Source organism: Aspergillus tubingensis (genome assembly GCF_013340325.1).
Source record: "Aspergillus tubingensis WU-2223L DNA, scaffold_9, whole genome shotgun sequence".
In the NCBI taxonomy this organism is placed as follows: Eukaryota; Fungi; Ascomycota; class Eurotiomycetes; order Eurotiales; family Aspergillaceae; genus Aspergillus; species Aspergillus tubingensis.
In genome coordinates, this window is record NW_023336283.1 from 2,742,485 (window position 1) to 2,756,186 (window position 13,702).

General features: G+C 51.5%; 4 protein-coding genes across 4 annotated transcripts; 1 reads left to right on the forward strand and 3 right to left on the reverse strand.

Annotated features, from left to right (window-relative positions):
- Nucleotides 1–228: 228 nt before the first annotated feature.
- AtWU_08976 (RTA1 domain-containing protein) lies at nucleotides 229–1,177 on the forward strand (the record flags this gene model as incomplete). Its single annotated transcript, XM_035504084.1, has 3 exons — nucleotides 229–376; nucleotides 442–684; nucleotides 759–1,177. 3 exons carry the CDS (start codon nucleotides 229–231, stop codon nucleotides 1,175–1,177), a joined length of 810 nt encoding a protein of 269 aa, XP_035359977.1.
- A 1,941-nt stretch (nucleotides 1,178–3,118) lies between these two features.
- On the reverse strand, nucleotides 3,119–6,726 carry hir1 (putative histone transcription regulator Hir1; the record flags this gene model as incomplete). The annotated part of the gene is made up of 5 exons (XM_035504085.1): nucleotides 3,119–3,216; nucleotides 3,270–6,020; nucleotides 6,095–6,316; nucleotides 6,418–6,492; nucleotides 6,690–6,726. The coding sequence occupies 5 exons, from the start codon at nucleotides 6,724–6,726 to the stop codon at nucleotides 3,119–3,121; spliced, it is 3,183 nt and encodes a 1,060-aa protein (XP_035359978.1).
- Nucleotides 6,727–7,572: 846 nt separating this feature from the next.
- Nucleotides 7,573–8,985, reverse strand: AtWU_08978 (SPFH domain-containing protein; the record flags this gene model as incomplete). Its single annotated transcript, XM_035504086.1, has 2 exons — nucleotides 7,573–8,392; nucleotides 8,495–8,985. The coding sequence occupies 2 exons, from the start codon at nucleotides 8,983–8,985 to the stop codon at nucleotides 7,573–7,575; spliced, it is 1,311 nt and encodes a 436-aa protein (XP_035359979.1).
- A 1,905-nt stretch (nucleotides 8,986–10,890) lies between these two features.
- On the reverse strand, nucleotides 10,891–13,131 carry AtWU_08979 (La domain family; the record flags this gene model as incomplete). Its single annotated transcript, XM_035504087.1, has 1 exon — nucleotides 10,891–13,131. The coding sequence occupies one exon, from the start codon at nucleotides 13,129–13,131 to the stop codon at nucleotides 10,891–10,893; it is 2,241 nt and encodes a 746-aa protein (XP_035359980.1).
- Nucleotides 13,132–13,702: the final 571 nt, after the last annotated feature.

The following is a 13,702-nucleotide window of genomic DNA, read 5'->3' on the forward strand; positions in this document are numbered from 1 at the left end:
CTATCTGGGGCCCAGATTCAACTCCTCTCCCTAGTTCCGAATTGTATAGTGACTCGTCGTTTAGTGTGACGCCTCGGAATCGTCCAGCTGCACCGAACGTACCAATCGCAAAGTGCGCTGTTTTATTCATCAAGGAGGCCATCCGAACGCAGGTTCTTCTATCAAGTGCGTGTTGATTTATCCACTCCGAGGAAGCGTTCGACTGGCAGGCTTCAGAGCAGGAAGACCATGGGAACCAACGTTTGGGGTTACAACCCGTCGGTCCCTGCAGCAGCTATCTTCTTGATTCTCTTCCTGATTGCTACCACTTGGCATAGCTATCTCATGATGAGAGCAAATTCGTGGTACTGGATTCCTTTTGTCATAGGAGGCATATGTAAGTCCTGATGTCTCGTCGTCTCCTTTTTTTTTTTTTTTTTACTCACGCGCAGACATCGGCAGTCCAGGTCATCGGCTATATTGCACGGATCGCTGGACACAACCATGAAACTTCTATTCTGATCTTCTCCATCCAAAATTTAACGATCCTTCTCGCCCCTGCCCTTTATGCCGCTTCCATTTATATGGTTCTCGGTCGGGTGATCTCTGGCCTTCGCGGGCAACATCTGAGCATCATTCCAGTGAAGTGGCTGACCAAAATCTTCGTAATGGGAGATGTACTGTCCTTCATGGCGCAATGTGCCGGTTCGTCTGTCCTTCCTTCCTGGTCTATTGTTGAGGAGCCACGCTGATTTAAGTGCCGATCTTCTTCACCACAGGTGGGGGTATGATGGCTAGCGGAGGAAGCAAAGCTGGAATTCAGATCACAATTGTGGGGTTAATCATACAGCTCATCTTCTTCGGCATATTCCTTGTGACTGCTGCGGTTTTCCATAAGCGAAAGCTCAGAGAATCGTCATCCGAAATGGGCGACGAAACTTTGATTTCGGCTTCCTCTGAGTTGCACTGGACCACGTTACTTGGGGCTCTGTACGCTGTTGGAATTCTAATATTGATCCGTTCTCTCTATCGGGTCATAGAGTTCATCGATGGTTATGGGGGCTACATCATGTCCCATGAAGCCTTCCTCTACGTATTTGACGCGTTGTTAATGTCATCTGCAATGTTCATTATGGTCCGATATCATCCTTCATTCACTCTTCGACGGGCCGGCAAGGACACTTGGGTCTCGCTGTGAGCCCAGAGGTGGTCATCACCTTTGGGACAGCCGGGATTGCCTTGGATTTTGTTATCAAGGTGGATGCATCTGCCCAATTACAATGTTGGCCCGACATGGTTTCAGGTAGGAGGGTGATTAAAACTATAGATTAAAAAAAAAAAAAAAGGCCTATAGATTGCAAGAAAACCAGATCATGGCACTTGAAAAAGGCTAGACTTTGTATTTTGAACAACCGGCTACCTCAAGACAGCATCAAATTCCCCTTTGTCTCAGAAGTGCAAGGACGACCTGAAACTGAAGTTTTGCTGAAGTGCGTCCAAGGGATGTGAATGCTACGACTACCGCATACATCATGTCACCGTCAACCGTTGAAGAGATGTGGATACCAATTACGTGGGAAAGACCTTTTGATTGGTTTATTTACTGATATGGATTGGCAGTGGAGCGTCCGGTTCGCGAACAACACTCGGGTCGATTTAAAGGTCCAATTACTACGCTAAAATGAACTCTCACTATGTATAAACGAGTCCATCATACAGAAAATAGGTGACATAGAAGAAATTTGGTCTGACGGGTCTCGATCACCATCTCAAGTGAGAGTGAGGAGTACTCCGGTATAACTTACTGTAATGATAACAGGCAGGCAGAAAAAAAGAAGCTAACTATATACTACACTTCAAAAAACTCATCTCAGTGGTGGTTAAAAGAACTGGCATAAGCTTAATGACATCCTTGATATATAATTTCCCTCTTCAGTCACTGTAAAAAGCTCTAAGTTTTTTTCTCCTCGGCCACTATGGCAATGACCTGTATATGAAGAATGATTTTCTTATCTTAAATTAGAACAGAGAGATGTTATCAGTTTATATCTTATACTTTTATTTGGATCTTCTTATTTAAATTTACTATAAACTCTTGCTTCAGAACCGAATGCAACCACTTCCAGAATGACTCTAACGAGCTTGTGTATCTGATCTCCGGGCAATGTCGCCCCTTCTTACCGCGTCGAATTTCGCACCGCCACGCAAAGGGGGAAAAAAAAAAAAAAAAGAAGAGGGAATACTTTATTACCTACTATCCCAGTAGACACGAGTCTCGTTTTAACTTCTTCGCCTTCCTGTGTAGTGTTGCTGTACCGCTTCTGCCGGAGCCGAGAGTAATCTAGGTTCTCTAGTTCTCTACTTTAGCCCGATAATGCTCTCTATAGGCATCTCGCCCTCGTCAATGACGGATTCCTCAAAACCCAAAAACGGCATCCCTTTTCAGCGACAGGAACAGAGTCCCTCAGCAGCGAAGTTGAACATGCTCGGCACCTGTTGCACTAGCGTCAGGCCCGAAAACCCTTGGTGTTGTGTGCACTGACACATGTGATGTCAAGACAGGAGCTGGTGAGAGAGACTCGTAAAACGGCGTGAGGGCGGCCGAAACTGGGCCCCAGATAACCATTACATCGTTAAATATTGTATATCTCCAGCACACACCAGAGCCTCATTACCTCTGAAAATTCGGTGAACATTGCCAATAGTACCGTATATTTAAACGAGTCATACAGTACTGCTCTTTCTGCTTGACCCTAAATTTGGCATGAAAGGATGACTCCTGTGGTCAGTGACAGTGGCAGAAGGTCCTCTTATATATCTCTCCAGTCCGGGATAATTATCATAAGAGTGCTGAAGTAATGGGATTCGCATCGCACCCATCTCCAGTAAACAAGCATCAATGCTATCAATGAAGAAAAACAGGAGACACCATCAACCACACAGGCATCACCAACATAATATGATATAATACAGAAACAATACACAGTGTGCAAAGCAGCAGCGCAAGTATGACATGAATGCCCTCCATATCCCAACCCATAAACCCAGTCATTCCAGACTAGTATAGAATAATCAATACCCAGTCAACGCCAGCTGAACGCCTAGCAAACAATCGAACATGATACCCTAACCCCCCGACTTAGGTTTCCATGGCATCTCCAGCTTCAGACTCGTTGTCCACAACTCCCAGCAGCTTCGCATAAGGCACCGTCACACGTTGCAGATCACGATGTTTGCCTATACCATGTTAGTTTTATAAGAAGATTAAAAATCGGAGCAGAGAAACATACCAAGAGCAAGGATCACCTCCTTCAACAACACCTCCCGTGGCCAGCCACAGAGGGTCTCGGAGCTTTCGCGCCAATTCCGGTCGTCCTGCTCGTTGTCCTGTAACCGGCGGACCGCGTCTGCATCCTCCTCTTCAAACAGCCCACCAATCAATCCCTTCAGCAGCTCTTCGACCTTCATCTTCAGCCCCTCTGCCCCGATCCGCTTAGCGTACATCGACAGATACAGTCGGAACTCTTCCTTGGCGCCTAGAGACAACGCGGCAGCAAGGCGATTCTCGAGGTGAGCGATAGAAACGCTAGACTCGAAGCTCTCATATCCCTCCCGCGACAGCAGTACCTTGATCAGTCGCTGAAGGAAGTAGGCACGTCCACGCAGCAGCGTCTCATTCGTGGTGTTGCGCTCCAGGAAAGGAACAATTCCTGCCGACACAGCTGCCTTGGCGTCTTTGTCCTGCGAGTCTGTCGACTGGAGATTGCCCACAGGCGCTTCCGTGGTGTTCCAGTACTGACTGCCAACTGCCCACCAAGACTCCGAGATCCGCTGCCAGGTGTACATGGACGGTGAATAGGAGTATCCCTCACCATTAGACAAAGCAACCACCACACGACCTTCGGAGTTGATTCGGGCGTTTGTGATGGCGGGCGCAGCGCTCGGGTGTGCGCCCAAAGTGTGAACGGCAGCATCAAGCACTGGCTGCAATGAAATAGGCGGATGTGGAGAGGAAAGATGTTTCACATTCCAGACATAGCACATGCCCACAGCTGAGATACAGAGAATCCAGGGACCATTGCACTCTAGAATCACTGGCTGTGCCTCGAGTACCAAGGCGCTGACTAGCCGACGCCCAGCTGGCGTCCAGATGTACACCGATCCGTCTTCGCAAGCTGCAGCCCACATGCTCAAATTACCTGTTACCAGAAGAACAGTGCGCGGGAGGAAGTCTTGCCACAAGGGCTGCTCGCCGCGGAAAAGCGTGAGCCGCACCGGTTCTCGATCAATCGCACGCCCCGTCAAGCTGGCCGGAGATGGATTGCGTGCTTCGAAAACCACGTCAACCCGCGACTTGTTGGTTTCCCCCGGCGCATTGGGCTCTGTCGGTTTCCCAGTCGGATCGATGGCTCGTACTATTTGACTGCGGACCTTCGGTACCGCCAACCGAAGCTGACTGATTGCCATGCAAGGATTCATAACAGCTGGGCGAATGAACTCTGGCGTTTGTTGCTGACCGGTGGGAGCGGGCTGCGGTTGAGCAGGAAGTAGACCGTCGGGCGTGCTTGCCAGAATCGGGGTGGCTCCGTTTTGGCTGGCCAGCGCCACGCGCTTCTCAACCTGCCCATCGTCATCCCCTTCTAACTGAGCGAGTTTGCGCTTGTTTCCGAAAAGCAGGGCTGCCAGACCACCCTTGGGTAGCCCATCGAAAGGCTTGGAGAGGTCCACAATCGATTGCGGTGTGTCGGCCTTGACTTGGCTACTGACCGACGCCATGAGTCGGGCTTGTGGAAGAGAGGATTCAGCCGCTCCAGCACCCGATACCAGAAGGGGGGCGATTCGCTTCTTTCCATCCTTCGTATACGTTGGACGCTGCTTCAGCCTTTCCAGCTTAGCCTGGTATGGGTCGGGCTTCTCCGGCTCCTGTGCTGCGGGCGTGCCTGCGGTTCCGTTCGGCTGAGACTTTTGTGTATCCGGCGTAGGGGACGCTGCTCGAGCTGGCGTGACGCCATTCGATGCTCCTGAGCCAGGCTTTCCATTGGCCGTGCTGTCTGCAGCCGCATGATCGTCACCCATCAAAGCACCCATGCGACCTTCGACTCCCTTGATCTCTCCAGCTTTACTCTTCTCCTCAAGAAGCAATCCGTCCGTGGTCTCGGTGATGCCGGCGCCCTTTCGATTCGTGCCAAACTTGGTAAGCGATCTTTCATTCTCCTCCATCTCCATCGCATAGCCTAGATCCCCATCTTCGAACCGCACTGCAAGGATTGTGCCGTCGAGGGCAGTTGCATAAAGGCATTTGCCATCCGGACTCCATGCCAGGTCGGAAATGGACTTGGCAGCCAGTTCCTGGGCAACCACGATAGGCCTCGGGTTACTGGTGATCCAAATGCTGAGTGACTTATCACCGCCCGCGCATGCAATAACCGTGACGGAGTTGTGCACCACCTGGCCTTGGCTATCCACTGCCGGTTTGGTGATCGGTTGGGGCGAGTACAACCGCGGAGAGAAAGCGCAAACTTCGACCGGTGCTTCATGCCCAATAAGATTGATGTCGCCATCCCACGAGCCCCGGTTGATGATCGCAACCGAGCTGACGGGGCCGTTCACCGCATTGGCCGCTGCGATGTGCATACCATCTGGCGACCAGGAACACCGGCGGAAGTAGGCCGTCAAAGGGGAATTCGAAAACGGCGCGGAGATAGTCTGCTCAAGGACGAAGTTGTTCATTTGGTCATGAGCGCTGGAATTCGGCGCAGGAGATGTAAAGCGGAAGATCCGAACAGTGCGATCATCGCTGGCCGTAGCAAAGTACTTATTCGCCGGATCAAATGTAATGCCCTTGACGTGACTCTGGTGAATAGAAAGGGTCTTGAGCTTCTCAAACGTAGTCCCCGACCACACGACAACCTTCGAATCCAATCCAACCGAAACCAATATCGAAGAATCGTACGACCATCCCAGATCCTGAACATCGTTATCGTGACCGATCAATCTCCGAATCGTGCGCCAGTTCTCCACAGGAGGTGCCTCGTTGGACCCTAAACACGCAAAAACATCAGTCAACACCACCCCAAACCGTATCCACAACCAACAAGCCACTCGCATCACCTACCAAACGTCGACGCATGAGATGGTGGATTCGCATCCAATGTATAAATGCACACAATCTTATCATCCGCCCCCGAGGCAAGGTATTTCCCATTTGGCGAGAACCGCACCGTATGTATCGTTCCAGAGTGATTGCTCATCGACGCCAGCTGTTTCGGCTTACTGGCTTGGTCCGGGTCGTCGGTGTTGCAGATCGCCTCTGTCGACCATATCCGAACGTATCCATCTGTATCGTACATACAACTTTTGTCAATAAATGATTCCATAGCTTTCGAACCCGCAAACAATCGTAGGTAAAGGGGATGTGTAGTATGATCCGGAACTGACCTCCAGCAGCTGTCACCAAGCGACTCCCATCGGGGGATACATCACAACTATAGACTTCGAAATCCTTCCGTTCGCCTGTATAACAAGATAAAAGGGAAAGAGCGTTAGCCGATAACTGAATACTTTGATTGTGAAAGTTAAGAAACAAGAAGAAGGGTTGCGTCAATGCCAGGATAACAACAGATAGGATACAATATACTCGACAACGCATCCAGTTATCGTCTGGTAGGCGACCCAAAAGGGAGGAGAGAGAGGAAGGAAGAAAACATTACCCCCATGTGTCAGCCAAACGGGCTTAATGATATGCATGGCGGAGACACCGTCGATGCCCTGTGTTATAGATGATTCCTCCTCTTTCTATCTCTCTCTGTGTGTCTGTGAGTGTCCGAGATCGGTGGGTTCGCTGGCGAAGTAGGTGTGGTATGTGTGTGCCTGATAGTAGTGTAGTGTAGCGTAGTTGCAGGTGCTGATTCGAGGATTAACTTATTTGTACCATCGCAAAGAAGAAGCTTTGTCCTTCCTAGCTCATCGGGTAACGGGGCCCGTCCGATCGCGAGTAAATTGGTGAGACGCAGGAGAGGAGCTCGTGGGGAAGGCAGACGAGGAAAGGGATCGGGAGGGATTCAGCGCAAGGAAAACGGGCGATGAGAGGGCGCGCCTTGGTTTCAATGAATGAAAGTCGCGATCCCCAGGATGGGCGGCGCGGGAGGCGGTGGCCCGAGCTTCTGCCGCCGATCCCAGGGCTCTAAAGTTAAGGGTTAAAGTTGATGAAGAAAGTTGTTGACGGAGATTACCGTCGATAATTTCTACGCTGTCTACGATAGAGAACGAGGAAGGTCCCTGGAATCCACTTTTGTCTACTGTACATGATCCAGACAAAGACTGACGCCCGTTCCGCCAACTGCTAGAAGTGATGCATGAGCTCAACACCCGGTAGCCGTAGCTCTCATTCGAGTAGAACTCCCGAAGCATCATGCATCAGTACCTGACGGGGCACATAGGGCAATAGAGATACAAAATGGGTAGGATAATGGGCGATTCATCCAGAAGTTTCGTAATCGGTGATTATAAAGAGGCAACCGCAAAGGGAGAATGGTCAATCATAGTCAAACAACAAGGCTAAGAAAAGCTAGAAGAACATGGATGCCGCTTTGTTCATTGGTGTTTCTGTTGGCTAACCTGGTCGAACCCTTCTAGAACATCCTGAACGGCGTCAGGAGTCTTGTGTTCCTTCTCCGCATCGACGTTGTCGTACTCTGGTGTGTGCTCCGACTTGGTGCTGGTGGAAGCGGTCTCCTTCTGGACCGGCTCCTGGACTCCCAGGGACTTCGCCGCGATGGTCTTGGCCTGGCTCTCATTGATCTTGCCGTACACAGCCATGGCATTGGCAATCATGCCACCCATGTCACCAACGTTACCGGGAACAACCACGGCAGTACCCTCCTTGGCAAGGTTGGAGAAGGCATCAACGTACTTCTCAGCAACGCTGAGGCTGACAGCGCCGTAAGCATTGTCCTTACCAGCCTCAATCGCCTGAGCGACGGCGTCAATACCTCTGGCGGTCGCCTGGGCCTTCAGCAGGATGGCCTCGGCCTCACCCGCAGCACGGTTGATCTGTTCGGTCCGCATAGCCTCGGAAGCCAGGATGACGGACTGCTTGCGACCTTCCGCAATGTTGATTGCGCTCTGTCGCTGACCTTCGGACTCGAGAATCTCGGCGCGCTTCGATCGCTCTGCCGTAACCTGGCGGTGCATGGCCGCAACAACACCCTCCGGGGCGTGAATATCCCTAATCTCGTACCGCAGACACACAACACCCCAATCGCGCGCAGCCTCGTTGATGGCCTGTGTGATGTTGGTATTTAACGTAGCGCGCTCCTTCAAGACGTGATCCAGGGTAAGCTGTCCGATTTCCGAACGCATGGTCGTCTGCGCAAGCTGAGAAATGGCATACTCGGCATCCTCCACTCCGTAACTGAAGCCCGAAGAGTCGCATGGTCAGTTTCTATCCAACACTTGAAAGAGGATGGCCCTCTTCAGGAATATATGCACAATAACCCTGCCGCATCGTACTCACCTGGCTTTATACGCGTCAAAGACCCTCGTGTACAACACACCATCCAATTCCAAGGTGACATTGTCGGCCGTGATGGCATTCTGACTGGGTATCTCGATAGCCGACTCCTTCAAACTCTTAACATAGGCAATCCGGTCCAAGAATGGGATCAAGATCGCGAGACCGGGTTCTAGAATCCGATGGAACTTGCCCATCCGCTCGACGATCCATGCTGTCTGTTGGGGGACGAAGCGAACAACGGTGTTGACTGGAAGGGAGGTGCGATTGGAGAAGTAGGTGGGAGGTGCACTGGATGAGGACCCAGAGCCTAAGGGCAGAAATGAGGTCTCTGGGGCAAGTCTGCGAGGGGTGCTGGAAGCATTTCTCCGTCGAATGCGGTTCAGAGGGTATGTAGTCGGGAGAGCAGCGCCGGCAATGCGAGGGCTGGAGAGAAGGGATCGGTTATTTGAGGGCCGAATCAGCCTCATTGTCTGTCGAGAGGCCACATCCATTGTGGTAGACAGGAATCTGGGAGGGGGTAGAGAAGGATTAAACTGGCCTGATCGGAGACACTGGAGAAGCCCGGAGTGAAGCTCAAGCCGCTCGGGTGAAGCTGGCTGGCCGCTCCGGTTTTAGCCTCAGGCATTATTGCTGAATCAGCGACTTCAGGATGCGGACCCTGCAGCTCTACTCCATACTCCAGGAATAACTATCTACTGCCTAATTTATATTTAGAATGATTGCATTCACGTGTCTCATGCGGATTTTAAGGTAGATGGTAGTATAACTATATATATTAGAACTGCGTTCCGTAAGTTCACAAAGCAAAACAAGACTCCTGAGCTATAATGCATTTGATCTTGTTTTTCTTTACCTCGGGCTACTCGTCTCACCCCGACCCAACTAATAGATCACCCATAATGTGATGCGCAAAACTCTCGTCAGATAAGACCACCGGTATGAAAAGGCAAAGAAAGATGGAATGTCAACAGGGCATCACCATCAAGGCGTCACCATCAAGCCCAGGGTAACCAGGCCAAGTCAGCAGAGACGCCTATATCAAGTCCTCATAGCAGTGCGAGCAAAACGTTCGTGCAGCTTGCCGAGCATCTCCCCCACCGTCTGGGAAGGACCGTTCGGTTAAGTTTGAGTGAAAAAGGTTGGAAATGAAGAAGAGAAAGGAGCTGTTTATCCTTTTTGGGTTTTCTGGTTTCATTCGTACTAAACATCGACACAAGAAGGGTAAACAATACCACGGTATTAAAAAGCAAATAACCCGGATGAACATTCTATGGTCGTGGAAAGAATTTCAGCCCGGCGTACCTCAAAGCAAGCATCAAGAGCAGATAAACACTGCCCAGTAAAACATGCCCGGACTCCAGAAATTTTCGAAACCTCCCATGACTGAAATAGGAAAATGCGAAGGAAACAAAGAAGATATGCCGAGACTTCCCATGTGCATGAATGTTCCACTTCAATGGACACATGTCGGCGAAGAAATAAGAAGATAAATGCAAGTCATAAGCAGAAAAAAAAAAGCGACAATAGTAACATAGATGGTAGAGGAGACAGGGTGAGCGGAAATAGAAGAGTAATAGAACGAAAAGAAACGACATAATTACTTTTCCAGCTCGGCTCTCAGGCTATCATCCCAGGTACGGTCTTTTGGTGCACTTGGGTTCGGACAGGGACTTCACCATAGCGAACAGGGTCTGAGACAGCCTAAGCGTAGCTTGGGTATCAAGAGGATCGCTTTCGCTCAGTTCTTTGAAAACCGATAAGCTTTCCCAAACCCCTGCCGCTCGTCGAAAGTTGCCGCAAAAGGTGAAGACTGAAGAAGCCGCCGCTGACGTTTCGTGCAAAGAAATCATCAAACGCTAGACTCTTAAATTCATTGTACATTTGTGCATTGAAATTTTGGACCAAGAAACGTGACCAGATTTGGTACAGAACATCCATTCCACGGTCACCGTCTTGGGTTGCCGTTTCGAAAATCGCTTATCGAGTGCTCGTAATCGAAGCGTGTAGAAGTCGTCGAAAGTAAGGAAAGAGACAGATTAGTGAGATGTTCTTCTCGACCCGGATAATCTTGAGCTTTCGCAATCTGACATATGAGCAGCATATTGGTTCAGGCCTCGCATATTTCATGATTAGACTGCCGAGGAGTCAGTGAGGTTAACCGAAGATATCATTCCAGTCTTGCACACCTGAAAGGACAATTGTTGAGGTCCCGGGAACGAAGAAGAATTCAACAATGCACCAATTTATTCAGCCTGCTGTTCAAAGACGTTAACAGATGCCTCGTACAGATTTGAAACAGTATTGAAGGATGCCAACTGCCGGATGCTTTGTGCGAAAGTGGGCACAAACAGCACGGCCGTAGTCCATCAAAAGTAGCAAGGGGATAGAGTCGACCATCACCGGGGATTTCGTACATTTGTGATTTCAGTCTGGCCATTCTGGGTGCCGGCAGGAGAAAACTCCGGAGCAGTAGACGATAGCGACGTCTTGGCACCGTTGAAGTCAGCGGTACCGTTGGGGACTTGTCCATTGACAGCCCCATCAACGTAGACATCTTCAGGCTTCACAGAACTGCTAGGAGAAGGGCCATCATTCTGGGCAGAAGGATCACGCTGGTCCATAGGGAGAACCCATTGCTCCCACTTGTCTCTCGGCCGCAGACGGTCCAGCCCATCTTCAGCTTGAACATACTCGACGCTCCTCAGCTGGCGAGCAACATGGCGCAAAAGCTCGAAGTCATCGGTCAAGCTCTTGACGCGCTTGAAGTTGGCAATGAAAGCCAGCCCAACGTAACCCTGGGAGTCCATGTGTTTGCGGAGGAAGAGATCCTTGCACAAGTTATCCACGGAGAAGTAGTACTCGACCTGCATCGAGATCATGCCAATCTGGGAGTAAGGGTCGTAGTACTGGCCGGAATAGGGGTATGCGGTCATCGGCCCAGCATGCATAGGCTGGTAGCCGTACATTGTGTTGATATCACCAGGGTAGGGGTAGACGCCGTACATGGCAGTGGAGTTCGGCAGGGAAGGCGACCTGATGTTCATTCTGTGGCCTCCGGAACCATTTACCGGGCCATGTTGTTGCGACCTCTGGCGATCGTTGAAGCCGAACTTGGGGTGCATGAAGTTGTGGTGCGACATGTGGTTGTTGGGGAAGTGGGCGTTCTGAGCACCATTGAAGCCAGCATGGCCTCCACGGCCTCCCCGATGTCCGCCACGTCCTCTCTCGGGACGCGACTCACGAGGGAAGTCCTTCTCTTTGCGCTCGCGGTCGGCGTGGAAGCTAGCAAAATCCGCCGACTTGGGGCCATTCTCGAAGCGACGGTCCTGGCGAGGACCGGCCTGGGCATCCACGGAAAGCTGAGGGTTACGAGACTCACCACCCTTGTGGCCTGCATCATGGCCCTTGGCGAACTGCTTGGCATGGTGGCGGGGGAAAGTGTCTGCCCCGTTAGCGTTTCTTCCGGCCGGTGCTCCATTTGCGTTCTCTCCCTTGGGCCCGCGGTTGCGGTCCGCTGCCTGGTGTTTACGCGCATCTGGCAGTCCAGCATCGGCGCTGTTGGAGCGTCTTGACTGGGCGGGAAGCGAGTTGGCGCGACCGGAGTTCTGCTCGTTTCTTCCTCTGTCAGCAGAGGTAGCCTGCTTTGCCGTAGAGCCCTGTGCAGCCTGGCCGGAAGCCTTATCAGCACCGGCTCCAGCGCCATGCGTTCCATTGCGGGAGTTTTCGCGTCCACCACGAGCAGCCCTTCCGCCTCTACGAGCAGAGGGGAGAGGGGTGTTGAACACAGCGGTGGGAACGTAAGGAACGGGCATCCACTTCTCCTTGCCGTGAGGGCGGATGACAGGGCTCTTCTCTGTCTTCTCCTGAGCCTTCTTCTTCTCTTCACCCTGAGCAACCTGGGGTGTAGGCCAGAGGCTCTCGTCTCCAACAGGAGGGATGCTGGCGCCATCATCACGTCCCTTACTTCCGTCAGCCTTCTTCCGGTCTTTGGCGCCCTCCGAAGGAACGTCAGATCCCTTCTTCTTGGAGGCCGGTTTCGACTCGGCTTGATGATCACCAGACACTGAGGAAGCGGCGGACGCAGTCTTTGAGGTGCCCTTGGAGGCAGGCTTCAATGCGGCAACGGCCTTGGCCTTGGCCTCCTGCGCCTCTTTCCGCTGCTGCCAGATGTTCACGGAAGGGAGCGGGGCAGCCTTCAGCTCCTTAGCAGGAACAGCCTTTTCCTTCTCAGCGTTCTTGTCCTTCGTGCTGTCTGCCCCAGTATTCGTCTTCTCGGTACCCGAGGCTTGGGACTTGTTGTCCCAGGTAGATTCCGAAGTACCGTTGGGGGTATCTGTTCCGTCCTCATCCTTGGGGACAGATGACGTGGAAGAGTTGCCATCACTTGATGCTTCAGAAGCGTTGGCCTTGGTAGCTGTAGATTCGACTTCCTTCTCGATAGTGTGGGTCACCTCGGTTTCCTGGGCTGTTTCGGCCTTAGAAGGCACGGCATCTGCATTCGTCTGCGAGCTAGAGTCCACACTCTGCTCCTCCGGCTTCGAACCCGCTTGGGTCTGTTCTTCCGGTGATGTCTTTGCGGGGGACTGCGCGGGAGCAATGCCCTTTGCTGCTTGAGCGTAAGAAAATGAAGCGGCCATTTTCGATACGTGAGAAGTAAACGCGGTCTATGAAGCCCGTTCTAGTGAAGAAAAGAGGATAGCGAAGAAGTCAGTTCTGCCAGAGAACAGATACCTCCGCAATGAGCTGTCAACCGAGGTTTGGTTGGAATAACTCCAACAACGATGGCAATGAAAAAATCGCTGCCCTTGAGCAACCCCACCAAACGCAACTTCCAGTCACTGATTATTGAACCTATTCGGTAGCGGACGGCTGAACTGGCGTTTGTCCAATCGGTCAAAGACGCGGTCGATAATACGAAGTGTAGCGTAACAACCGATGTAGTCGGAAGATCCCTTAACTAATGTTGAGACCTAGCACACAAATCGCATCCAATATGCTCTCGCACGGCACAATTTGTGTCCAGATCCGCTAAACGGCGAACGAGGAAGGGCCAACAGGAGTCGATGTAGAAATCGTGAGACGAGTTCGCTTCGGTAGGAAGGTGTCCAAAGGAGGTTTCTAACCGATTCGTTCGACGTGCTTGTTGTAAGACTGGCTACAATAAGCACTCGCGGTGTGCGGTTATGATATTCGGGCCGTCGGAGAATC